This window comes from Lithobates pipiens, unplaced genomic scaffold, assembly GCF_037356315.1.
Source record: "Lithobates pipiens isolate NorthernLeopardFrog02 unplaced genomic scaffold, aLitPip1_a1.2 Scaffold_16, whole genome shotgun sequence".
Lineage (NCBI taxonomy): Eukaryota > Metazoa > Chordata > Amphibia > Anura > Ranidae > Lithobates > Lithobates pipiens.
The window spans coordinates 401,229,146-401,256,631 of NW_027507748.1; the positions used below are offsets into that span (position 1 = coordinate 401,229,146).

The 27,486-nt window shown below is 42.4% G+C and overlaps 1 protein-coding gene across 1 annotated transcript in view; it reads right to left on the reverse strand.

Moving 5' to 3' along the window:
• Positions 1-369: 369 nt before the first annotated feature.
• DHX33 (DEAH-box helicase 33) overlaps positions 370-27,486 on the reverse strand; it is a 51,560-nt gene continuing 24,443 nt past the window's right edge. The window contains exons 7-12 of the mRNA XM_077482340.1: positions 25,892-26,051; positions 21,912-22,000; positions 15,937-16,064; positions 15,622-15,825; positions 7,927-8,013; positions 370-4,719 (exon numbers count right to left, since the gene is read on the reverse strand). Coding sequence (XP_077338466.1) covers positions 4,411-4,719; positions 7,927-8,013; positions 15,622-15,825; positions 15,937-16,064; positions 21,912-22,000; positions 25,892-26,051 — 977 coding nt within the window. The 3' untranslated portion in view covers positions 370-4,410. The remainder of the gene's footprint in view (positions 4,720-7,926; positions 8,014-15,621; positions 15,826-15,936; positions 16,065-21,911; positions 22,001-25,891; positions 26,052-27,486) is intronic.

Sequence of the window (27,486 nt, forward strand, 5' to 3'; positions counted from 1 at the left end):
GACCTCACGGGGTAAAGGACCATGCAAAGCCGCAGATGGACTCTGGTGGCAAGAAAGCGCCCCAAGGCGATTCAGTTCGCATAGGTAGCGCTATACAAGTCACTCGTTCATTCACTGCATGGAGTGTGCTATGTGTATATAGGAGAGTGTATGGGGACTGCATGGAGTATGCTGTGTGTATATAGGAAAGTATATGGGCACTGCATGGAGTGTGCTGTGTGTACACAGGAGAGTGTATGGGGACTGCATGGAGTGTGCTGTTTATACAGAGCTACCTGGAACTACACTTTAAAAAAAATGCCAATGACAATTATAGCAACATGTCAGTAATATATTCATCAGGTGTAAAGTAACAACAACCCCGTTAACTATATATAAAAACAAAACCTTTATTTTAGTCCAATATATATATATATAACAAAAAAATATATACTGCAGCATTTCCTGTATTTGTATACTAATACATTTCTCAAACCATTGATTTCATGCTGCATGTAATTTACCTAAGTCTAGAAGACAGCACTTTAACCTTCATTTTACACTTGCCTATATTATAGCAGCACATTTTTTTATATTGCACCTAGTAAACTGTGAAAGGATCCTAAAACCGAATAAAGAACAATTTATATTCAATGTTCAAAAGCACAATAGCAAAATGAATATGTATACATATTATTGATAGTTAATATACCACATAACAGAAGTATTCTATTATTCATACCAGGAACTTGCATTGTTGTATAATCCAACATTCATCCCTGAGCAGTCCTAATGATCTGGCTTTTCTGCATTACAAGGCACACATACTCTCTTTAGAAATATTTGATTCGCCTAAAAATGACATACAACTGAATCGCTAATAAGAGGTCAGATTTAAAAAGATTGCACCTAAGAGAGATAAATAAAATCATGTATAAAGTTTTGTTACACCGTGCTTTACAAGCCGTGCAACTGCAGGTTAGCTACAACAAGCGATCATCTTGTAAACACCAGTTTGTGACCCATTACCTCTTACAGAGCACACTATATAAAATAGAAAGTCACCAATGGTTTTAATGTATATGTTCAAAATTGTGTGTTAATAATTCAGGCTAAAATTGCAATACTCTAGAACCATTTCATTTACATTATAAAGAATAAAACATACCAGTTACCCGTTAGTGGGTCTTGCACTGGGCAATACGATTAGTGGTCCCTTTTCCTCAAGCAACTTTTAATTTCCATAGCATCTAACATAGCAGCTGCGCATAATAAAGGAAATAAGTATGCCTGCCTCTTTATATATGTCAAAACAACTTAAAGTAGAATTATAGGCAGATATAGAAAAAAATTAATTTGTTCTTGTTATTTGGACATTAAAAACATAAATTATTAAATAAATCAGTACATGTTATGCTATATTAGCTTCCTGAAATGCCCTGCACAACATAAGGAGAACCAGTAGCGTGAGCAAACTGGGTTCTACTGCAATACACTGTGATCTTGCTGACAGAAGGCGCAAGCAGGTGGATGTTCACGTCAGTGTTATTCTTGCTAGGCTGGGTGTGAGTCCATGAGCAAACAATACTTACTTGGCCAGAACGGGGAAGAGAGGTCAGTGACCTGGCTATGTTGTCTGGCAGGCATGCTTGGCTCACAAGAGTGGCTGAAAAAAATTGCAAATCATCTCAGTTTATTATATACTTTATAATTACATATAGCTGAGACAATTCACATACATGTTTTTAAAGCGTAGGTCGGCCCACTCCAGCAAAAATTAAAAGTCAGCAGCTACACATACTGCATCTGATAACTTTTAATAATCAGAAACTTACCTGTCCTGGAGTGCAGCGATATCGGCAATGTAGCCCTTTTCCATCATCTGTCGGGTGCTGCCATTGCCAGTAAGGCTGGATTCACACCTATGCAGTTTTAGTGCTCTTTGCATTTTGCAGATTTGCAATACAGTCCATTCACCATGGTTTCCTATAGAACATGATCTGTAGTGCAAATCTGCAAAATACAAAAAGCACACAAAATGCATAGCTGTGAATCCAGCCTAATGGAACCCGGTAGTGAAACATTACAGCTTCACACCGGGTGCCAACTGTGCATGCGCGAGGCACCGCTGCGCTCTCCTACTGGCCTGGCGGCGAGGGAAGGAGGAGGGAGCCGAGCTGCTGACGTAATTTGTCTTAGTGCGGTCTCCTGGAAATGAGGAAGGGTACCTGGAGAGTGGGGAGGAGACAAATGAGTGGAAGTTTCACTTTTGGGTGGAACTCCGCTTTAAGTCCCGGCTCACACATATATTCGATGTGGGAATCAGCGTGATTCCTGTGCGGGTTTCCGCATTGCATATCACTCACAGGCAGTTCACACCACAGTGCCAACTGTCAAATGGTACAGGGATCAGATCCTGTGTGTGAACACCTATGCCACCGATTCTCAACCAGGGTGCCGTGGAACCCTAGGGTTCCTCCAGAGGTTGCTAGGGGTTCCTTCAGCATTGGGCAATTTCTGCCTCTCAGATAAATTCTTTTTAACTATCTGTAAGGAGGTCATTCTTCCCAATGGCCAAAAGTGTAAGGACCATTCTTCCCACTGACCATCACACTAATGTATCATGAGTTGTAGATTTTTAATTTTTAGCAGGGGATCCCCGAGACTGGAGAACTATTTCAAGGGTTCCTCTGTGTTGAAAAGGTTGAGAAAGACTGACCTATGCAATCCGATTCCAGTGCGGACCAAAAGAAAAAGGGTCCTGCACCATTTTGGGTCGAATGTAATACAATTTCAGCCATACAAACATTGTATGCGATCTACACAGCAATGCAGTGCGAATCACATGTGATGTCTGTTTGCACCAGTGTAAACCCAGCCTCAAGAGTGAATTTATAGCCATTTTCCCATACTTCAGCTTTCAAAAATGCAGCCAACAAAACAACTGACGTTTCTGCAACTTTTAAGAGCAAAATATTTACAGAATATGTACAACACTGAAACTTTTTTTCCCACTACAACTAAACATCAAGTGCGATACTAACATAGCTATCATTTAAAAGCTAAGCGGTTAATATATTGCACTGCTGATTTCACGCAAGCATGAACTCAGCATAGAACTTACAAAAAGGATATACGGCTTGGTATACACGAAAGTCATAACCAAAGACAAAAATTCTTGTATATGGTAACAAAAAAAGGAACTGAACTCATTTTCTAACAGGCTGCGAGCAGGCAGACCTTTATCACAGAGACACGCAATGTCTTTTTTGCAATAAAGCACACACCTACCTGCCTGTTCACAGACTCCTGTGGCATGTAAACTGAGCTGCGAAAGCGTATCTCAGCTTATATCGCTGGCATGGTCCCTGTGTGCCAGGATGACTGCCTCCTGTACTGGCCAATGTATATGCCAAACGACCAGCACCCAGGGAGAAGAGTGCCAGCAAGAGACCTGGACAAGAGACCTCAAGAGAAGGCAAATATAATACTTTTAGTTCCGCTTTATCTAATCCAAATCAGTATTGGTTACTGCCCAACAAGATTCACTAGAAGAAGCTTTCTCTATTAAGTTTCAATTCTGGTACCGGTATATTAAAAAAGGAGAAGCTCACCTTTGGCAACATGTTACATGTTTCACCCATTTTTATGGTGGAACATGTAAACAATGCTGCAGCCCCGGAGAAGTTCCCCGTACTAGCTGTCACTTTTTTAAATTAGCACGGCCGTGCGGGGCTCCGCCCACGTGGCTGCGTTATTCATTCACAAAGCTCTGTGTGTGAGAATGAACTACAAGCCCTGACATCCTTTGTGGCTGTCAACTTGTAGTTCTCAATGAACTGCCACGGCACTGTGGAGTGCTGTGGTAGTTCACGGATTCTTCCAGTCAGTGTATCTGCTTGCCAGTAAGTGATGTACGGGCACACAGGCACTCTGAAAATTCTGCAGGATTTAACCTGCGATCCTACAAAAGAAAATAAATGCACATTTTTTTACCTGCAAAAAAAATGTGCATTTATTTTATTTTTAAGTGAACTTATCCTTAAAATGCAATGCCATTTCTTCACAGTAAAGAAACCTAAGAAATGTTACACTTTAAATCATTTTGATTTATAGAATTCAGCCATTGATATACACTCCTGCAGTAGATTGTAAATCGAATTTACAAGCATCTGCAAAGACACAATCTAATTGATTATCTAACACATATAAAAGATTCACACAAGAATGATACAGTGATACATGTACGTTGTACAATGAACAATTTAAAAGTGTTTTCCAGCTATAGATATGCCCAGCATGTGACCTCAGTCAAGTAAATCCGATTTGTATACATAAAGTTTAGGTTTGCTAAGATCCAGTCATTTAGGATCAATTAGCTGTTCCACAATCCAGTTCTACACCATCTAACAGAACAAGTTCTGAAGTGACTTAATTTTTAGCAGATTTTAATTTTCTCCTGAAATATTCTGGAGCAGCTTCAAAGAGCCAATCAGGATCCACCACGCACATGTCTCTCATATAGCACTTAGATGTGTGAAGAAGCTCATTGTAAATCACACAGGCTGGTTTACAGTGAAAAAGGACAGACGACGGATGTATAGCAACAGGTTGATGTGTCTCCACAGTTGTATATGTTCCATCTGGTTGCACTTCAGCAGCATTCATGAATAGGCCATGGGCTAAGCACTGTCGGATGTTGCGCGAGTCTGTCCTCGAGGACTCTAATGGCATGGACATCTGCAAATTAAAGAGTATATGAATGTAAAAGCAGGGTTGATCTACATTGAGATGTCAAAATACAGTGTCTTGAAAAAGTATTCATACCCCTTGAAATTTTACACATTTTGTCATGTTACAACCAAAAACAGAAATGTATTTTAGTGGCACATAATTGTGAAGTGGAAGGAAAATGATTATTGGTTTTCAAAACCTTTTACAAATAAACATGTGAAAACTGTGTCATGCATTTGTATTCGGCCCCAATTACCTTGATACCCCTAACTAAAATCTAGTGTAACCATTTGCCTTCAGAAGTCACCTAATTTGTAAATAGAGTCCACTTGTGTTTCATTTAATCTCAGTATAAATACAGCTGTTCTGTGAAGCCCTCAGAGGATTGTTAGAGAACCTTAGTGAACAAACAGCATCATGAAGGCCAAGAACACACCAGACCGGTCAGGGATAAAGTTGTAGAGAAGTTTAAAGGGTTATGTTATAAAAAAAAAAAAAATATCCCAATCTTTGAACATATATTACGGAGCACTGTTCAATCCATCGTCTAAAAATGGAGAGTAATGGCACAACTGCAAATCTATTAAACCATGTCCGTCCACCTAAACTGACAGGCCGGGCAAGGATAGCATGAATCAGGGAAGCTGCAAAGAGGCCCATGGTAACTCTGGAAGTGGGAGAATCTGTCTACAGGACAACTATTATGCTCCGTACACACAATCGGATTTTCCAACAAATGTTGGATGTGAGCGTGTTGGCTGAAAGTCTGACCGTGTGCATGCTCCATTGAACATTTGTCGTCAGACTTTCCGTCAACAAATGTTGGCTAGCAGGTTCTCAAATTTTCCACCAACAAAACTTTGTTGTTGGAATTTCTGATCGTGTGTACACAAGTCTGACACACAAAAGTTAACACATGCTCGGAATTAAGCAGAAGGAGCCGCACTGGCTATTGAAATTCCTTTTTCTCGGCTCGTTGTACGTCTTGTACGTCACCACGTTCATAATTGTTGGCCACATTTGTGTGACTGTGTCGTGTGCATGCAAGACAAGTTGGAGCCAACATCCTTCAAACAAAAATCCACAGTTTTGTTGTCGGAAAGTCTGATCATGTCTATGGGGCATTAGTCGTTCACTCCACAAATCTGGCCTTTAAGGAAGAGTGGCAAGAAGAAAGCCATTGTAAGTCCTGTTTGCAGTTTGCGAGAAGCCATGTGAGGGACACAGCAAACCTGTGGAAGAAGGTGCTCTGGTCAGATGAGACCAACATTTTACTTTTTGGCCTAAAAGCAAAATGCTATGTGTGGCAGAAAACTAACACTGTACATAACCCTGAATACACCATCCCCACAGTGAAACATGGTGGTGGTAGCATCATGTTGTGGGGATGCTTTTCTTCAGCAGTGACAGGGAAGCTGATCAGAGTTGATGGGAAGATGGATGGAGCCAAGTACAGGGCAATCTTAGAAGAAAACCTGTTTGAGCCTGCAAAGAAACTAGGGCAGAGGTTCACCTCCCAGCAGGACAAAAAACCTAAACATATAGCCAGAGCTACAATGGAATGGTTTAGATTAAAGCATATTCATGTGTAAAGGCCCATACACACGATTAGACTTTTTGACAACAAACATGCAAATTACCTGTTTTAAGGAAAAATCTGACCGTGTGTACGCTCCATTGGACAAATTTTTTTGGTTTTCATTGGACAAAATGTTCGCTGTGCAAACAGACAAACTTTCCGGCAACAAAAGTCCTATGGTGCAAAATCCTATTGTGTGCACACTAGTCCATAAGACTTTAGTCCAAAGTACAAACATGCATGCTCAAAACCAATGCAAAAGATCAGACAACAATACAGAAGCTGACCAAAGGGTGGCGGTAAAGAGCTGAAAAACCACGTGATCTGGAGAAAGTTGGCTAAAAAAGTCCTGCCGTGTGTAAGCATACCAAGTTCACATCCAACGCCCTTTGGAGAAAAAATCCACAGAAAAGTGTTTCAAGTCCGCTCATGTGTATGAGGCTTTAGAATGGCCCAGTCAAAGTCCAGAGCTAAATCCAATTGAGAATCTGTGGCAAGACTTGAAAATACCCGTTCACAGATGCTCTCCATTCAGTCTGACAGAGCCTGAGCTATTTTGCAGAGTTAAATGGGCAAAAATGTCACTTTCTAGATGTGCAAAGCTGGTAGACATATCCAAATAGACTTGCAGCTGTAATTGCCGCAAAAGGTTGTTCTACAAAGCATTGACTCAGGGGGGCTGAATACAAATACACGCCACACTTTTCACATATTTAATTGTAAAGAAATTAGAAAACCATTTATCATTTTCCGACCACTTCATAATTATGTGCCATTTGTGTTGATCTATCACGTAAAATCCCAATAGAATAAATTTAAATTTTTGGTTGTAACATGACAAAATGTGGAAAATTTCAAGGAGTATGAATACTTTTTCAAGGCACTGTACAAGCTTGTTGTCTTTGTTTCACATGTATTTCTACAGTATGTCTCTTCTATAAAACTGTAAAGAAAAATCTCTCTTAAAAAGAGTTCACAGATTCAGCCAAAATACAATCTACATCCGCATACAACTATATTGTAGTAAAACAGTAAAACTGTTTTTATCCCTGCTGAGAGGGTTGGTGGCTGCTTTATTTTTATTTTTTCGGCTAAAAACATTTGTTCAGAAAATAATGTTGTGAAAAATACAATGCCCTTGTCACTGCCTTTAAGATTAAAAGAAAGGACAAACATCCTGATATTTCTTGTAAACTACTAATCCAATCAATCCACCACATAATGGAGATGAACAGTCCGACATGTTTGATGTTCAGCCTTTATCACAACCATTACTTCCTCCATAGATACTATATTGATTAATGAGTGTAGCCATCCAGAGATAACTAGTGTGAACATAAATACAAACAAGCCTGAAAAAAGAAAGATAATCTAGCCAACACATCTAAGGTCTGGTGAACTGTAAAACATGAAAACATAACTGGATTCAATTGTTTTTATATCTGCCTGTAGTTTAATTTTAAACATTTTAAAATTTACCCAGAAATAATAATACATCATGCTGTGATAAAAAGTGAAAGCTAGCAGCACTTCTGTATTTGTGCAAGGTAGGTAGACACTACACTCAAGTCATTAAATGTTGCTCAGAAAGACCAGGCCATTGGTGACTGGGTAAAAAACAAAAAATGAAATACCTTTATACAAAGATCTCTGAGCTGAGCACGAACCTCTGAAACCAGCATCATATTTCTGCCATTTATGAAATTTTCACGGCACCAGTCCTAAGTATATATATAAAAAAAAAGTTAGACTAATGTAATCTGATATTATAAAAGAACAACTAAAGAAGTCCAACGTTAAAGTGAAGATCTGTGATTACTGATAATGCGAGTATGTGTGATGGGGGAACAGTAGCTCCCTACCTGCGCAAATTGATAAATTATAAAGTGCAAATTGTCAAAAAGTTGCCGGTTCAAAAAGTTGAAAAACCAATATGATAAACATGTGTGCAGTGAGCTGCGCTAATAGTCCAATATCTAATAAAGTGCAAATTGCAAACCACAGGATTCACGTCAATGGGGCATAGACAACAATGAAATAGTGCAAACATAATATAATACCTGCTATGAGCAAAAATTATATATGTGGAAGTACAATTGAAAAAAGTCCTTCTCAAAAATCTTAATGAAAAAACTCAAGTTCAAAAGCCCAAAAGGCCATCCAATATATTTAAGTGTAAAGGTGACTTTTCCAATGCTTGAGTGAATAGGGAAATCCTCCACCAACACCAAGCAAAAAGCCTACTCACCAGATGGAGATGATCCCTATTAGGTGGCACTGATGAGGAAGCCCTAATATGCAACACTGATGAGCACTGATAGGTGACCCTGACAAGCTGGCACTGAGTGATGAGCACTGATAGGTGGCACTGAGTAAGCAGCACTGACTTATGGGCATCAATAGGTGGCATGCACTGATGGGTGGCACTGACTGGCTGGCACTGAGTAAGCAGCACTGACTTATGGGCACTGATAGGTGGCATGCACTGATGGGTGGCACTGATAGATGGCACAGAGTGATGAGCACTGATAGGTGGCACATACTGATGGCTGGGTACCGATAGGTGGCACTGACTGATAGGTGGCACACACATATGACTGGCACTGACTGGTACCCATTGATTTCAATGGAGGTCGCCTCCAAGTCGGATCTCCGTTTATACGGAGGCGACTCTGACAGAATTATCAGCTCTCAAGAGGGCACTCCACGCCAAATTTATGAAAAAAATTTGGCATGGGTTCCCCCTCCGAGAGCATACCAGGCCCTTAGGTCTGGTATGAATTCCAAGGGGAACTCCCTACGCCCAAAAAACGGCGTGGGGGTCCCCTCCAGATTCATACCAGACCCTTATCCGAGCGCGCTACCCGGCCGGCCAGGAAAGGGGGTGGGGACGAGCGTGCGCCCCCCCTCCTGAGCCGTACCAGGCCGCGTGCCCTCAACATGGGGGGGTGCCTTGGGGAAGGGGGGGCCGCGCGGCCCCCCACCCCAAAGCACCTTGTCCCCATGTTGATGAGGACAAGGGCCTCTTCCCGACAACCCTGGCCGTTGGTTGTCGGGGTCTGCGGGCGGGGGGCTTATCGGAATCTGGGAGCCCCCTTTAATAAGGGGGCCCCCGGATACCGGCACCCCACCCTATGTGAATGAGTATGGGGTACAATGTACCCCTACCCATTCAACTGTAAAATAAAAGTACCAAAAAAAAACACAACACAGGGTTAAAATATTTTATTGCACAGCTCCGGGGGTCTTCCGTCTTCGGGGGTCTTCTCGCCGGACTCCTCCGCTATCTTCTTGTAGCTCTTTTGCTAGCGGAGGAGTCCGGCTTTCTTCCTCGCCGCCGGCCTCTTCTCCCGACTTCGGGGGTCTTGTCCCCCTCTTCGGTTCTTCTGCCGGGCCACCGCGCCTTCTTATAGCTCTTTTACAGGCGGTGGCCCGGTCTTCTGTCGCCGCCGTCGCCTTCCGTTCTTCTTCTTCTTCAGGAGATGTTGCATCGACGCTCTCTCCGGCCGGAATGCCAGGGCCGCGCTGCGCGGCCACTTATATAGGGACAATGGAGCGGTGTCACATGGCTTTATGTCACATGGGTTGGTCACATGGGTTGATGTCACATGGGGACTGTGACATCGTAAGGGGGCGGGGTCACCATGTGACACCAACCCATATGACACCGCCCCATTGTCCCTATATAAGTGGCAGCGGAGCGCGTCCCTGGCATTCCGGCCGGAGAGAGCGTCGAGGCAACATCTCCTGGAGAAGAACGGAAGGCGGCGGCGACGGCAGAAGACCGGGCCACCGCCTGTAAAAGAGCTATAAGAAGGCGCGGTGGCCCGGCAGAAGAACCGAAGAGGGGGACAAGACCCCCGAAGTCGGGAGAAGAGGCCGGCGGCGAGGAAGAAAGCCGGACTCCTCCGCTAGCAAAAGAGCTACAAGAAGATAGCGGAGGAGTCCGGCGAGAAGACCCCCGAAGACGGAAGACCCCCGGAGCTGTGCAATAAAATATTTTAACCCTGTGTTGTGTTTTTTTTGGTACTTTTATTTTACAGGTGAATGGGTAGGGGTACATTGTACCCCATACTCATTCACATAGGGTGGGGGGCCGGTATCCGGGGGCCCCCTTATTAAAGGGGGCTCCCGGATTCCGATAAGCCCCCCGCCCGCAGACCCCGACAACCAACGGCCAGGGTTGTCGGGAAGAGGCCCCCCCTTCCCCAAGGCACCCCCCAAGGCACGCTCGTCCCCACCCCCTTTCCTGGCCGGCCGAGTAGCGTGCTCGGATAAGGGTCTGGTATGAATCTGAGGGGGACCCCCACGCCGTTTTTTTGGCGTAGGGAGTTCCCCTTGGAATCCATACCAGACCTAAGGGCCTGGTATGCTCTCGGAGGGGGAACCCATGCCAAATTTTTTTCATAATTTGGCGTGGAGTTCCCTCTTGAGAGCTCATTCTCTGATTGGCCACGGCAAAAGTCGCCTGGCCTGGGGCGACTTAAAGTCGTGTTGTAAGTCGTGTTGCCCCTGTGTGAACGGACCCTAAGGCAAATCGGGTTATGTTAGTTTGTTGCGTCTTCGTAAATGTTCTACTCAGATCTGATTCCCATTTCGCCAAGTAGGGGAGCAGAAAGCCAGGTGAACGGTGTAGGAATTACAAACAGTTTATATATGTGCCTCCCATTTTTTAAGGAACCAAAAGTAATGAAACAATTGGCTGCTCAGCTGTTCCATGGCCTGATGTGTTTTATTACCTCATTATCCCATTTACAAGGAGCAGATAAAAGGTCCAGAGTTACTTTCAAGTGTGCTATTTGCATTTGGAATCTGTTGCTGTCAACTCTCAATATGAGATCCAAAGAGCTGTCACTATCAGTGAGCAAGCCATCATTAGGCTGAAAAAACAAAAATAAACCCATCAGAGAGATAGCAAAAACATTAGGTGTGGCCACATCAACTGTTTGGAACATCCTTAAAAAGAAAGAACGCAACGGTGAGCTGAACTATGGTGGATGACTAAAGAATTATTTCCCTGGTGAAGAAAACATCCTTCATAACAGTTGGCCAGATCAAGAACACACTGCAGGAGGTAGGTGTATGTGTGTCAAAGTCAACAATCAAGAGAAGACTTCACCAGAGTGAATACAGAGGATTCACCACAAGATGTAAACCATTGGTGAGCCTCAAAAACAGGAAGGCCAGATTAGAGTTTGCCAAACAGCATCCAAAAAAGCCTTCATAGTTCTGGAACAACATCCTATGGACAGAGGAGACCAAGATCAACTTGTACCAGAGTGATGAGAAGAGTATGGAGAAGGAAAGGACCTGCTCATGATCCAAAGCATACCACCTTATCAGTGAAGCATGGTGGTGGTAGTGTCATGGTGTGGGCATGTATGGCTGCCAATGGAACTGGTTCTCTTGTATTTATTGATGATGTGACTGCTGACAAAAGCAGCAGGATGAGTTCTGAAGTATTTCGGGCAATATCTGCTCATATTCAGCAAAATGCTTCAGAACTCATTGGACAGCGCTTCACAGTGCAGATGGACAATGAACCGAAGCATACTGCGAAAGCAACCAAAGAGTTTTTTTAAGGGAAAGAAGTGGAATGTTATGCAATGGCCAAGTCAATCACCTGACCTGAATCTGATTGAGCATGCATTTCACTTGCTGAAGACAAAACTGAAGGGAAAATGCCCCAAGAACAAGCAGGAACTGAAGACAGTTGCAGTAGAGGCCTGGCAGAGCATCCCCAGGGATGAAACCCAGCATCTGGTGATGTCTATGCGTTCCAGACTTCAGGCTGTAATTGACTGCAAAGGATTTGCAACCAAGTATTAAAAAGTGAAAGTTTGATGGATGATTGTTAATCTATCCCATTACTTTGGGTCCCTTAAAAAAGTGTGAGGCACATATACAAACTGTTGTAATGCCTACCCTCAAATTAAAGCTGAAAGTCTGCAGTTAAAAGCACAAAGCCAAAAAGATTAGAATTGTGTCGATGTCCCAATATTTATGGAGAAGAGAAAAAGGGTGCACTGGCCTTGTGCATTATCCTTTAGGTACGTGTTTATTGAAGAACTGAAACAGAAAACTACTCACAAACGAGCATATAAAATGTTGCAGTAAGGCAGTACAAGTAGTCATAAAATAGTAGCACCCAATACTAGACGAACGGGACTCTCCAAAGGTCGCACCACTTACCACCCGCTGACACGTTTCGAGGGGACCAACCCTCTTCTTCAGAGCTCAGTAGTGGGCTCTCCTTCAGCAGTACTGTCTTACTGCAAGATTTTATACGATCATTTTTGGAGTAGTTTTCCGTTTTATTTCTTCAATAAACACATACCTAAAGGATAATGCACAAGGCCGGTGCGCCCTCTGTTTTTGACTTTTAGGGTTCCCCACCCTTGAGGCCAGCATCCGTTTATCCAAAGCCGGTCTGGTGTTCCGCTTATGCGCAGGAGTGTTTTTGTTTTGCTGTCCCAATATTTATGGACCTGACTGCACGTGTTCAAGTGGTGGTCGCTTGGAACATTTATTGCTGAATTCAAAAACGTATCTCCGACCTCTTTGTAGAGATGCTTTAGCCATGTATATCAATAAATAATCGGTGCATGGTCCGACCAGGTAATCGGCCCAATTGAGGCTGCAACAACCGAGTGTAGCTGGCTATGGGGAATAATAATAAAAAAAAAAAAAAAAAAAGTACAGTCTCGCTCCAAGAGTGCAAAAGTCTTCATACAAACACCAATTGAGTTCAAGGAGGAATTGAAGAAAAACCAGAGGAGGTACTAGGTACTAGAGGGACATTGAGGTCACCACCCGGGATCAACTGGCCCTCCGCAAATTCCAAATGCTCATCCAGGGTGTTTTTAAGAAAGAGGTCCTGTTGCGCGTTAGGAGCATAGTAAGTGGCGAAGGTTACCTTGACACTAGGGAACAGGAAGCGGCCTCCAGCATCTACGAGAATGTCCAAGCACGTCCATGGGTCCCCATAAATCATAATGGAGACTGCATTGGACTTTGCTCTTACCATGCTACCATCCCCCTGGCTAAGGCTAAGCATTTTCATCTCTAAAATGTGTCTTCTGTAGAAATTCAACATCTGCAACCATCCTTTTCAGGTCATGCAACAGCATACGTCTCTTCTCTGGCGCAATAAGTCCCTTAGCATTTAAAAAACACCAAACACAGGGAATCAATCTCAAGACTAACTCGGGAGGGGGGGGGGGGACAGGGGGCAGAGAGGGGACAAGGAGTAAAGAGGAAAAACTTAAGGTAACTGCCCCGGCTAGGGCAGCAAGTGAAAAAAACACTAAACCACTCAGAGGTCGGTCAAGGGGCCATCTGAGCGCAGGTCTAAGGGGGGGGGGGGGGAGTGGTTAAACTAGGGCTGAAACAACTAATCGATTAATCGACAACTAATAGATTATGAAATTAAATCGATTACCATTTTCATAATCGATTAATTGGCCAGTAACATAATGGGGTTTAAAAAAACTAAAATGAGCCCTTTATAGTACAAAAAGAGCAAATAATCACTACTGTAAATATTTCACAGTTCTACAGTAAAAAAAAATTAACCCCTTACAGTAGTGATTATCTGCTTTTTTATACTATAAAAGGGCTAATTTTAGTTTTTTTAACCCCATTATGTTAGTAAACATCTTAGACCTGGTTCACATCTATGTATTGGTGCTTTTTGCAGAAATTGCACTACAGTTCATTTACATGGTTTCCTATGGGACACAATCTGAAAGGGTCAGGGACTTTTAATGCAAAATGGTGCTTTATTGGTTCAATACACTTCAATAGAGAAGCTGCAGAAAAGCATGTAATGCATTTTTTTCAGCAATTTGTATTTTTTAATATGCCCAAAAAAAAGGCAAAAATGCAAATTGCAGTAAAATCACGTGCGCAAAAATCAAAACGTACAGCAAAAAGCACTGCAGAAACAGATCAAAAGCAAACTGCATAGGTGTGTACTGAGCCTTATACTTGCCACACAGATCAATTTTCAGATGAGAATATTCAGACGAAAAATCTTTGTACATTCGCTAAATGAAAGAATTTAGTTTGAAATTTTCACTTGTTTTTAACATTCTGTTTTTAAAATGAATGTAATTTCTGAACGAAAACCACATACACTGTCTGAAAATTCCTTTGACTAAGACGTTTTCTATTATTTCCAAATTTTCCAGTCGCTGTGGTTGAAAACGAACATCAATTTGACCCACTTTTTTTTTTTAAAGGTTATTAACCGATTAATCCATTAATCGAAACAATAATTGGCCAACTAATGTATTATGAAAATAATTGTTAGTTGCAGCCCTATGTTAAACACAGCCAAGGATTGGAGCCCCCAGCACGCATTATAACGAACAGTAAACATAATATTGTAAAATCACAAAGCATCTTATAAAACATATGGAACAAAAAGAGCATTTAATCTTGTGCCCACAACTTAGTTGTCTGTGGTGAGTAACAGGGCATTGCTAACCCTGCCTTTCATTGCATGAGGAACAACCAAGGGTTAACCTGCCTAAGGGACTGCTGTATCCATCCCAGTTCCATCCCCACACTGCGGTAGTCCTCTCTACATGGCCCCCCATGCAACCTGGACTAAGTGTATGCATTAGCGTAGCTGTGTACTCCCTAGTGTTAAACAGCATGAGTGGGAGCACCAGAAGCGCAGTCCACAATGTAGGGAGTCACTCTGATAGGACTAACTCCCAGTCCCAAACAGGAAAGGTAACCCCTCTCTCAACACTTTAGGGAGGGCCAGTGCCAGAGGACAAGTTATTGTAAACAGCATGCAACTAGGGATAAATCCAGAACCCAAAATGGAAAGAGAAGACATATCAAATATGTGAAGAGTAAGATCTCCCCCTGTCATTTTCCCCCCATCAGCGTGTGAACCGCACATAGCGGTAAAAATCTCAGGCACATAGAAAGTACCCTCTCAGCCAAAGGAGTCCATCCAAGGCAGGGACCAACAACCCCCGTCATTGGTGTATATACGTATGTATGTGTGTGTGATTCTGCCCAAAAAATCTGCTATAGGGCAGTCGGCATGCGGTTAATGACCTTTGAATGTGTATAACACTGGCTGTGTGTGCTGAGGAACAATACATTTCGTTTATCATTCATACACTCACCTGTATTTTATGTCCTAAATATGAAATAAAAAAATGTGCTAGAGTAAGCAGTATTGTATATGTGGCTGCCCTGTCACCCTGGACCACAGCCTGTGTTGGTAATCAATAAATATGACCTTGACTTTAGTCAGTTTTCCATAAAAAGTAAAGGTAAATTCTGCCTAATCCGGGGACACTTGCCTTATTTTTGCCCAGGCTTTTGAAAGCACGATAGATATTTAGTAAGGTGATATGGTCCCCTTCACTGGAGATGAACTTCTTGCGAGCTGCCTGTACGTCATCTCTTTTAGCAGGAGGATTATGGAGAACACTGTCCACAGAAAGCAGAGCCACAATAGTCAGGATTTCTTCCGTACAATGAAATTTTGGTGAAATGAGAATAGTCTGAAAAGGAAATAGGAAGCAAAATTTTATAAGACAGGTTATTGTAAATGTTTCTATTTATAATCTATGCAGGTTCACAATGAACAGGGTAGTAGGTATTTAAGGAGTTACCTTTGAAAAACGTGGTTCCAAAGGGAAAGCAGCCATCTTTCTTCCAAGTGGTGTGAGGATGATCTGGTCTTCCTTTCTCTCTATTGCACCTAGAAGATCCAGCTGATCGATAGCAGCATGCATGGCATCTAAAATAGAAAAAAAAAAAAAACTTATTTACAATAAATGTTACACCATACTTCCTTTAACAATCCTCAAATAAATGTTGTTCTAAAGAAATGGCATAAAACATTAAAGATTCCCCCTTCCAAAATGAATATGATTCACACTGGAATGTAATCTGCTTTTTTTTTTTTTTTTACAGGTAACCGTCTTCTATCCATCTGTACGCTCTACTCTGCTGAACTGACATTGCTGTATCATTTTTGGTAAATGTCTTCTACAGCCATATCAAAGCTTCTATATTTAATGCTAGATGTAGAACAACCACACTGCAATAGCAACATTACTGGTGATTGATTCTCAACCTCATTTGGCTTGAGTGATCAAGAGGTAGCCTGCGTCTGTAGCTGGTCTGGTATTGGTCATTTCCTCTGGTGTCTCAAATCAGACCCTATAATGACCAATTGAGAAATGCATGCCTGCTTAGTCTCCCTATAAATTTAAATGTTAACAGCCCAACTGCAGCTAAACTTCTCGCCTTATTGTTTGACCTAACCCTATGGACACATACGTCCACTCACTCCAATGGTAATACCCTTGACCTTATAGTCTCCGATCTCTGCAACCCTGGCAACCTCAACAACAGCCCCTTTGCTCCCTCTGATCACAACCTCATTAGTTTCACTGTATCCTTGCCTTCAACCACCCATCCCTCCAAGCAGCAATTACCAACTCTTCTCTATTCTGCTACTGACCACCTATATGACAATCTCTCCCCTGTCCGGTCCTGACCTGGCCACCTCTGTCTACAACAGTTCACTCTCATCATCACTAGATGCACTTGATCCTATAACCACACAGAGAATCAGGCCCTGACCGTTACAACCTTGGCAAACTGACAACTAAAGAAATCTCAAGAGACATTGCCATGCTCTTGAACGACTGTGGCATAAAACCAAATGCCTGCAAGACCCCACCCTATATAAATCTGCCCTCCTAAAATACAATTCCTGCTGCCAAACAAACCTAATTTGTCTCATATATTAATACCTTTCCATCCAGTCCCCGTCGGCTCTTCTCAACCTTTAACTCTCTGCTTCGTCCCCCACCCCCTCTACCCACTAACTCACTACCCAATAGATTGCTAATCACTTCAAAGACAAGATTGATACAATTTGTGAGGACACTGCGTACACATTCCCCATCCAACATACCTTGCCTAACAGCACATTCAACACTCCTCTTTTTAATTGTCTACTACTGAAGAGGTTACAAAACTTCTCTCAGATGCCCACCTAACCAATTATCCCTTAGATCCTGTTCCCTCACAACTACTACAGTCACCCTCTTCATCTATCTATCTTCAATCTCTCCCTCTCTAGTGGCACCTCCCCCCCACCCCCCTCGAAAACATGCGCAGATCACTCCCATACTTAAAAAGCCCTCATTGGACCCCACCAACCTGAACTTAAGACCCATCTCATTGCTCTCATTCACCTCTAAACTTCTAGAACACTTAGTCCACAACTGTTTTAGCTCCTACCTCAGTGAAAATAACTTTCTTGACCCCTTACAGTCTGGCTTTCGCTTGCAGCATTCCACGGAAACTGCCTTACTAAAACTCAAGATTTACTAACTGCTAAAACCAACAGCCAGTACTCCATACTTCTACTACTTGACTTGCAGCCTTTGATACTGTTGACCACCCCACCTGCTCCTTCTCAATAAACTACATTCCCTTGGCCTCAGAGATTCTGCTCTATCCTGGTTCTCTGCCTATCACAGCGCTCCTTCGGTGTCGCCTACAACTCTGTCTCTTCCTCTCCATTGCCCCTTTCTGTGGGGGGGTTTCCCAAGGCTCTGTTCTTGGACCCCTTCTCTTCTCTATCTACGCCTCCTCCCTTGGTCACTTGATAACCATCCATGGCTTCCAATACCACTTATACGCCAATGACACCCAAATCTGTCTACTCTACTCACCTCACTCCTTCAGTCTCCTCTCGCATTACTATTACTGACATATCAGCATGGATAGCGCACCACTTCCTTAAATTAAATCTCTCTTAAATCTCTCCGAGCTATTAATATTCCCCCCGCCCGTGCCCCCCTCCCTGACTTTTCCATCAAAATCAACAATGCAACTATCAGTCCCTCCCCTCACGCCAGGGTACTAGGCATTTTCCTAGACTCCGACTTGTCATTTCAGCCTCAAGTCCAATCCTTGTCAAAATTTTGTAGACTTCACCTCCGTAACATCTCTAAAATTCGCCCCTTTTTAACAAATGAAACCACCATGCTCCTCATTCACTCCCTTGTTATCTCTCGCCTTGACTATTGCAAATCCCTTCTCATTGGCCTGCCTCTCCATAGGCTAACCCCTCTTCAGTCTATCATGAATGCTGCCTCTAGACTTATACACCTTACCAACCGCTCAGTGTCTGCCAACCCTCCCAATCACCCAGCAAATTCAATTCAAAATACTAACCACAACATACAAAGCCATTCACAACTCTGCCCCGAGCTACATCACCAATCTTGTCTCCAAATGTCACCCAGATTGTCCTCTCCGCTCTTCAAGACCTCCTACTCTCAAGCTCTCTCATCTCCTCCTCCCATGCTTGTCTCCAGGATTTTTCCAGAGCCTTTCCCATCTTCTGGAACTCGCTACCTCCACCTGTCCAGCTATCCCCTACTCTTGCTACCTTCAGGTGATCCCCGAGAACTCATCTCTTCAGGAAAGCCTATCATGTCTCCAACTAATCTTTTACCACTTCCATCAGCTCATTCCCCACAGTTACAACCTTTTGTACCACCTGCCCCACCCTATTAGATTATAAGCTCTTCTGAGCAGGGCCCTCTTAATACTCTTGTATTTTATTGTATTATATCTGTATTTTCTCCCTTTTTCACATTGTAAAGCGCTGCATAAACTGTTACAGAATTTATATAGCGCTAACAATAGACAATCATGCCAGAGTTTGAATTTCTCTCATTCCCTAAAGAAAATCGGCCATCTAGAAGTGCCCATTTTCCACTATCTGACAATACAGTTAGATATTTCTGCACACTTTAAGGCAAAAGCAACAAAAACTTTAGATAGAGCAGAATGAATTGACCGCCCTAATAATTCTTCGCACAAAACTAAACTTAAATCTGCTTTATTGTGTGTCAAAATATCAAGTAGTACAATCATACATACAATCCAATGACAAAACCAGACAAATATAAAGCTAAGCAAAATGGTGTCAAATGAAAATGTTTACAAACACTCAAGCTGCAACACAGCACCCACATGGGACTACCACAGAACAGGTAAAGGGCAGCCATATGGAAAGCCCCGCTCCATGTAGCTGTACGCCTCTTTGTACTTTCACACACCGCTCCACAAAGGTGCCAGCCCAGCTTTGTCAACTGCACATAGTAACGTAAAAAAAAGTTCCAGGCAGCTGCACACCTCGATCCACCTTGATTGCTTCTAAGACAAACAGGACACAGACACAGTGGGGAAAGGAAAGAACAGATTGACGCATTTGCACTCCCTTTAGCGCTAAATGGCTAGGATTAAGTAATAAAAGGAGCACAAAACATGTCAACCAATTGTTCTTCCCTCAACTGCGTTTGTGTCCTGCTTGTATTAGAAGCAATCAAGGTAGATCAAGGTGTGCAGCTGTCTGGAGCATTTCTATTACTAAAAGACAAACATACTCAATTACAACAGTAGGCATTACATAAAGTATGGACCACAACTGTTGTGATACCTGCATGTCTTGAGAGTAATGAACTGCTTAAGGGTTTGTTTAAACATGATAGCCTTCTGACCAAAAGTGCATATGACAGGCAGTTAGAAGGTGTTATACATCGCCTCTTCACTGCCCATTCTAATTTCAAAGTCCACACCACCTTGGTGGTTGCTACCTAGCCCTTATTTGTCTGAATGTGTCATGCTCAGGGGTGGTAATGCCCACTGGACATGATCTGGGCATAACTTTTGCCATTCTGGCATTACAATGCGGGCCACAGCATGTGTACACCTCCATCTGCTGCCTTTACAGCTTAAAGTGGAGCAATTGGCAGGTGGTAAAAATGTGGCTCAACCATGCATATTACCGCCCTAACCACAAATGTAAACAAGGTGTAAGAGAAATTGCCTTGAATAGAGTCTTCTGTAGTGTCTGAGTCACAAAATATGAAACATACTTTACAACATTTATTTTGTCATTTTTTGTCCTGCCCAAAGCTAGATACCAAAATAGGTCTGATATTACTTTTATTTACCTCAAAAGCCTTTTGAGCATATCTATGCTGCATATTGTTTAGGCATGACTTTTCTTAATTGCTCCACTTACTATCATCCTCCTGCCCAGTGAGAGTGCGCCTACCGGCCATTAAAGATATCGCACTGGAAAGTGCAATGACACTTGAAAGGGTTTGAAAATCCAGGATTAAAAAAGTCAGGCTCTAGTAATAAACTATAGCTAAATTGGATAGGGGCACAGAAGAGGGTTCTCCAGCTTATAAAAGGAAATAAAGTGTACTGGCTGGTTTAACCCTTTCACTGCCAGGTCCATACAGACCTACAGGACTGCTTCCAGCTGGTCAGGTCTGTACGCCCCCGACATTCCTCCTTCTGCTATAAGCTTATTGTCCCCTGTAGCTACCTTGCAGCCGCTGGCTTCCCGCCCATCTGACTGGCTTCAGGACAGCCACAGGATCTATAAAAATAGACACATACACCCCCCCTCCCCACCCCTGGTGCTCCAACCTCCCCCCACAATGCCCCTCACCCCACCAATCTTATAGCATCCATCCCTGTTCTGCTGCCTGCCATTCCCTCCTCTACCTCCTGCAGCTTGAAGACAGGACACAAGCTGTCAGACTGCAGAGCGGTGGAAGGACGGGTTGGTAAGCATGTGTTTACCACCCACGTTTACTGTGTCAGTTTATGAATGAATATGAGTCTATATACAGACTCTTTATTCATGTACAGTGCAGCTCAAGCTGCAGAGAGAGGGAATGTCTATAGTCCCTTTCACTATCTTAAAGAGGTATCAGGGGTCTATTTAGACCTCTGATCTCTCACCAAAGTCTCATCCCAATTGACATGAATGGGACTGCCTGCACGGAACACCTGGGCATCCCTGTGCAGATAAAACACGGACCTCCATGGGTATACACTTCAGTATGCCCCATGTGAACAAGGCCTTAGTAGCAATTTAGCAGCAATTTTTGTAAATTATGTTGTGTTTGTGTGCACTAATAATGATTTTAATGTATTTTTTGTGAAACTAACAATTTGGTGAACATTTGCTCAACTAATGCAGTTTTATTCTACAGATCATGTGCTTTCAGAAAACGTATGGGTAGGGTGTCTTTTACAACCTCAGATTTTTAGAGTAAGTTGTTTTTATTTACAGTTTTGCACCATTTCATAAAAAGGCACAATTTAAAAAATGTACAAATATTTGTTATGTACTAACTCAATACAGTTTTAGCTTTTATATTTAGTAGGAATTTAGCAGAAATTTTGAAAATTTTGCCATGTATGTATTCACTAATAATGATCTTAGTGTACTTTTAGCGAAAATAATGTATGTTTTGATAGACATTTACGCAAATTTCACAAGACCTAAAAAAATCAGTAGCACCTTCCTTTTATTCTACTGGTCAGTGCTTTCAGAAAATGTATGGCTTGGGGAGGGGTCTTTCAAAAACTCTGAAAGCTTAAAGGGAAACTAAAAAAATAAAGGTAAAATTTGCGAAAACAGCCTGGCCACCTAAGTTTAGAAGTGAAGTGCAGGACCTAAAAGCAAAAGGGTTAAAGTTTAAAGACTTTCCGTATAAAATGAGCCAAGTTGTATAGATTTTGCACACACCTGGAGAGGGCCTGGACATAAAATCAAATGTAAGAATATTCGGAACTCTCAGAACCAGAAGTTGCAGCATCACACTGGCTAGATTACACCTGTGCAAAAATACAAAACATTATTCACAATTAAAAAAAACAGAAACAAGTGAGAAGACATTGTTTTACACCAAACAAAAAGGGGAAAAAAAAAAAATAAGAACACGAGCGTCTGAATAGATACATAGGGAAAACTTTCAATGTCTTACACAAATAAAATTATTTTTTTAAGTGAAATTTTTTTTATTGCGTGCAATAGAAGGTAGAATTACACGTTTTTAAAGGGGTTAGTAAAGGCAGGTTTTTTTTTATCCTAATGCATTCTATGGCTAAGGCACAGCAGCGGCGCCATTGGCTCCTGCTGCTGTCAAATTCAGTTAGCCAATGTGGAGAGAGAGGGTGCAGGGCCCATTTCTGAATGGATACACAGAGCTTCAGCTCGGCTCAGGTGCCCCCATAGCAAACGGCTTTCAATGGGGACACTCAACGGGAGGGAGGGGTGAGGAGAGCTGAAGAGGGACCCAAGAAGAGGAGGATCCTGGCTGCTTTGTGCAAAACCACTGCTACAGAGCAGGTAAATATAACAAATTTGTTATTTTTATTGAAAAAAAAAGCAGACACTTTAAAGTGGTTGTATACCCCGCTTGGTAATTTTTACCTACAGGCAAGCCTATAATAAGGCTTACCTGTAGTTACGGTTTAGGAGAAATTCAATCTGCATGCAGCCGCTGACATCAGTGGTGCATGCGTCTGAAGATCCAGCGGTTCGTGCCGGAATGGCGTGACGTAATTGAGACTCTGGCCACTCACAGTGCCAGAGCCCCCGAACCCGGAAGACAGAGCGAAGGACCATCTCGCCCCCATCTGCGGTGACCGAGCACGCTGCAGGAGCTTCGTTCTAAGGTATTTCATAATGTATGTAAAGTACGCAATGCATACTAGTAGATTATTCTATTGTCTTGCGGGTTTTTCTTTTCCTCAGTGGTTTATTATCGCTTTAAGCATGGTCAAGATAACTGAATTTGCAATGTTCCTGTCTCTCAGAACCTGTATTGAAATAGCCAAACTGTCAAGGCCAGCGATCGAGAAGCAGGGTGGAAGATCAGTTTTCAATATAATAGACCAGGCCAATCTGGTAACAGCCACAGCGCGTCGGCTAACAAACAAATAAGGCATACCACACTCAGTGAGGCCAATTTACAGCTATAAGAGTGGGTTGGAATGCTTTTGATCCTTCAAAAACAGATGAGGCAATATCTTCAGTTAAGGAAAGGCGTTGAGAGCCTTCGAATCCAAGATGGAGCTGAAGGCCTTCTTTGGGTTATGGAACTGTACACAGATTTGAAGAAAAAAATATTTTGGCTGCAGGAATGGGAAGGTTAATGTCCAGGTTTTAACAAATCTCCATATGGCTGAAAGAATGTCCATCCGATGTTACCGAGACACAGGTAAATGCAAAACGCAATATTGACGTGAAGGACAGAAGGTAAACTTAATTATGTAACCTGTAGGAACAATCTCCTGCACCTAAATGCTGGCTATGCAAACTTCCCAAATGTCCATTAAGGCCATTAGATACCCCTCCACCAATGGTGGATTGAAATGCTGGGGCAAGCCTTCATGCTGAGGCAAATTTGTTGCTGGCAAGAATGTATGAGGGCCAGAGGGGAAGAAAATGTATGGGAATTTGAACCTGACTTAAAGGATCAAAAAAAAAAAAAAAAAAAAATGTGAAATAGGAAGGTTCTGACCTGTGCCACTGATCCTTATCCTTATTCTAAATATAAAGCAACTGGATAAGTATTCTGATCCCCAATTACTTTATTTAATTCAGCAAATTGCTGAAGGGTAGTCATAACAAGGCCACTTGCTCTGCCGACAAGCAATTAAGCCAGATTGCTCTGTGAATTTGAAATGAAGAAATGGGATCCCAGAGATAAAACACAGCTAGCACCCAGCAAGATATCACACAAAAAATTGTATTCGTCAACTGGTCAACAATATCAATAAAGTGAGGATCAACACAAGCAGAGAGCCTGTTCTTTACTTTGCAATTCTGACCAGTTTGTTAAAGCGTTCGTTAACCCCACCCCCCTCAAAAAAAAGGATCCTGCTCCTTTAAAGCATGTTATATGACATAGTGCTTGTCCTGTGTCATTTGGCCCCCTGGAACACCTAAAAAAACTGGCTGATCCTGCCAGTTTCTCCTCACCCTCTGTAAACTGACCACGGTGTAAAATGGCTACTGAGCCCTGACACCGTAGTCTGTTTATGTGCCTCCTTCGTCAGCAGCTTGCCAACTGCTCTCCTCTCTGCTCCTATGTCCTCCTCCGCCCTCCCCTCTCCCTCTGTGTGTGAGCAGCCCCTCTCCCTCCTGCTGCTCTCATAACATTAACCTGTATACACCATCAGCACTGCCTCCTATTCCAGTGTCCCCCTCTGTGAATGATTTATAAATATAAATGCTGTAAATATCTCATTTGAGAGCCGAAATTGCATGGCCAGCCGATTCTCTCCTCCTCCCCTACAGACTGACATCAGCAGGGGAATCTCAGCCCTGCCAGCTGCATCTCGCAAAGGAGGAAAGGAGAAAGCTGGCCAGTCATGTGATCGCAATCTCGGCAGTGAAATTAAGTATTTGCAGCATTTCTTTCTATAAAATCACAGACAGAGGGGGATACTACAATAGGAGGCAGTGCTGATGGTGTATACAGGTTAGAGTGGCTTAACAACCACTTTAAAGAGCAGTGGCAAGCAAAAGTTGAAGGGCCAATCCTTTTAGGGAGTAGATGGATTAAGGAAATGCTACTTTTTTTTGCCATTAGGGTCCCTAAAGATGGAGCATCTTTGATAGAAATGGTCAGAGCCTTGTTAAGGTTAGACACTGGAGATTCAACCTCTGGAGGAAGAGTAAACCATTTTGTTAAAAAAATTACCGCGAAAAGGGGCAGAGTGCCTGGAATAGTTTACTGGCAAGGAATTGTTTACATGGTTGTTTCCAATCATTGAAGGTAAATACACTGCATAGGGGATCAAGTATAAAAACCTTGTGGGGACATTTAGTTCTATGAGAACCAAGGCAAGACACCATGGTAGGTGAAGTAACAGTGGAATCCTCTCATTTTTAAGTAGAACATACAATCTTGGTCAGAAAATAAACAGTTTCCTTTTAATACATAACATTTTGTTTAACAGACGAAAAATCATCTATTTGTAAGATAGGAAGAGGAAGAAAGGGACAGTTTAGAAATAGTCTGTGTCAGAAGTATTGCTCACACCCAAAAAAGGTTATGTACCCAATCCCCAAGGAATACTTATGGTTTGCCAGAACTAGGTGTAAATGCGGCAGGAAGGCTCTGTGAACACTTATCACTGATGGCAGCTGCTGGGAATGGTTAAACTGAGACCTGGTAAAAGCTATGAAGCCCAGGACTACAGAGCAGAGCCATCTTTGAAGAGAACTGCCTCAGAGACTCAGAACTTCCACACATGACAGCGTACAGACAGGAAGGGCTGTTGCACATGTCCAGTAAAAGCTGGCCTCTGGAGAAATATTGGGAAGTTTCAAATGATAGTTTAGGCAGAAACACTGCCTGGCCACCAAATAAAAAAAAAAAAAAAGAAGACATAAAAACACAGCCCAAGGAAATAAAGAAAAGTGTTAGCTCCAGTCTAAAAATGCCCAGCCAGTTTAGACTACAAAACAAGGATATTCCTTTGCTTCAGCACTGCCCCCCACTGCATCCTTGACCTTCAGCCTATTGTCCATTTCCTTTGAAGGTAGCAGTATAACTCTTGATTGCTTCCTATCCATAAAGCTGTGTTTTTTGATGGATGATGGAGCAATAATGACAAATTCAAATATATTAGCCATCATTAAACCTTTAGGCATTCTTCAATCAAATCACTACTTTTTTGTATAGAGAGCTATGAATTTGTTTACAAGCTTACCTCTGTATTTCTGGTACAGTCATTTTCTCTAGCTTCTCAAACTCATCTTCCGTATAGAGTCTATAGCATATCCCACTGTCCTCTCTACCAGCTCTACCTGTACGCTGCCAGGCCTGGGCTTTTGATATCCTCTGCACTGCAAGCACTTCAAGACCACTGTCTGAAGATACAAACATATATTTAAGTTAGAAAACAAGCCATGCTCATATGGGAACTTCTACATGTATTTTGTAAAGTGCTGCACAAACGGTTGGTGCTATATAAATCCTGTAAATAATAATCATAATAATGTTAATCTTCTGCCTGTGATGTGCTGTCAAAGTTCAAAGATGAGGGCCATTAATGCACACATGGATTAAGGAGGCATATGTGGATAAAGAGTTGAAAGGTGAATACGGGGTAAAATCAGTAATTTCCACCCCATCTTCCCCACTCAAAAATTCTCCTTTGGCAACTGTTTGCGGCCTTCTGCAGAATTTCCTTAGGTGTCAGCATCTTCCACATTAACTTGACCCCTTTTCTGCCCAAAATCTGCTGCTCCTGGATGCGCTGGCAGTGGGTCTTATTTCCTGCCTGTAAATGCGGCTAAAAGCCTGTGTGTGCATGGACACATAGGCTAACATGGAAAGGCATTTAGAGGCAGGAAAAAAAAACGTCAGACACACCTAGAAGCAGCTATAAAAATGTCCTGTGTCATGTGTGCATTAGGCCTAATGATGAGGCAAAAAAAAATCTGACCCAAACTTTAAACAATCAGTGTGCAGTCTGGGCATTTGTCCCTGGGCACATACTGTCTGAAAAACAAGTACCACACTAGGCGCACTGTCCAGCCGCAGTAGTTTTCAGTCTCTTATAGAGTTTCACAAGCTAGCAGCAGCAGGGCTGGACGGTGCACCTGTGCCCTCTGCGCACAGCTCCCAGAGACCCACGACCCGAGGCTAATCGCCTAGTATGCAAGTGTACATTACACACAGAGTTCTCCTCCTGCTACTTCAAAGACGATCAACATAAATCAGTTCAGGTGACTATATTTAGCCAGTAATGCACCTGGATTGTTTGTAATTAAATAATTGAACTTGAAGGTTCCATATACATTATGTAAAACAATGAAACATGAACATTTTCAGATTCATTGTATTAACCAGGGAGGCGATTTTTTTTTTTTTTTTTTTATATATATTTCTACCCAAAAAAAGACAAAAAAAATAAAAAATCACATAACAAATGGGATAAAGTTTAAATCCAGTCAAAATGTGAAATTAAACCTGTAGAGACAGGAATTATTCATGCCTTCATCCAGGCATAGCTGTACTGAACCAATTTACTCCACTTGGTTTAATTTGCTGATCCTGGAGTGAACCTGCTGGCAATGCTGGAACACTGCAGGGGAACCAATAGAACACAAAAGGTAAACTGTGTTAATGTTCCTACTTTAGCACATCTGTTTACTTACAGAATGCTTGTTGCCACAAATTGTTCTTTAACTTAACCTCTTCCTGCCGGCCACACACATATATGCAGCCTCTCAGTGGGTGGGCTTTAACCCAGAGAGGCTGCATATATACGGCCCTATGTAAACACAAAACTGTGCTGAG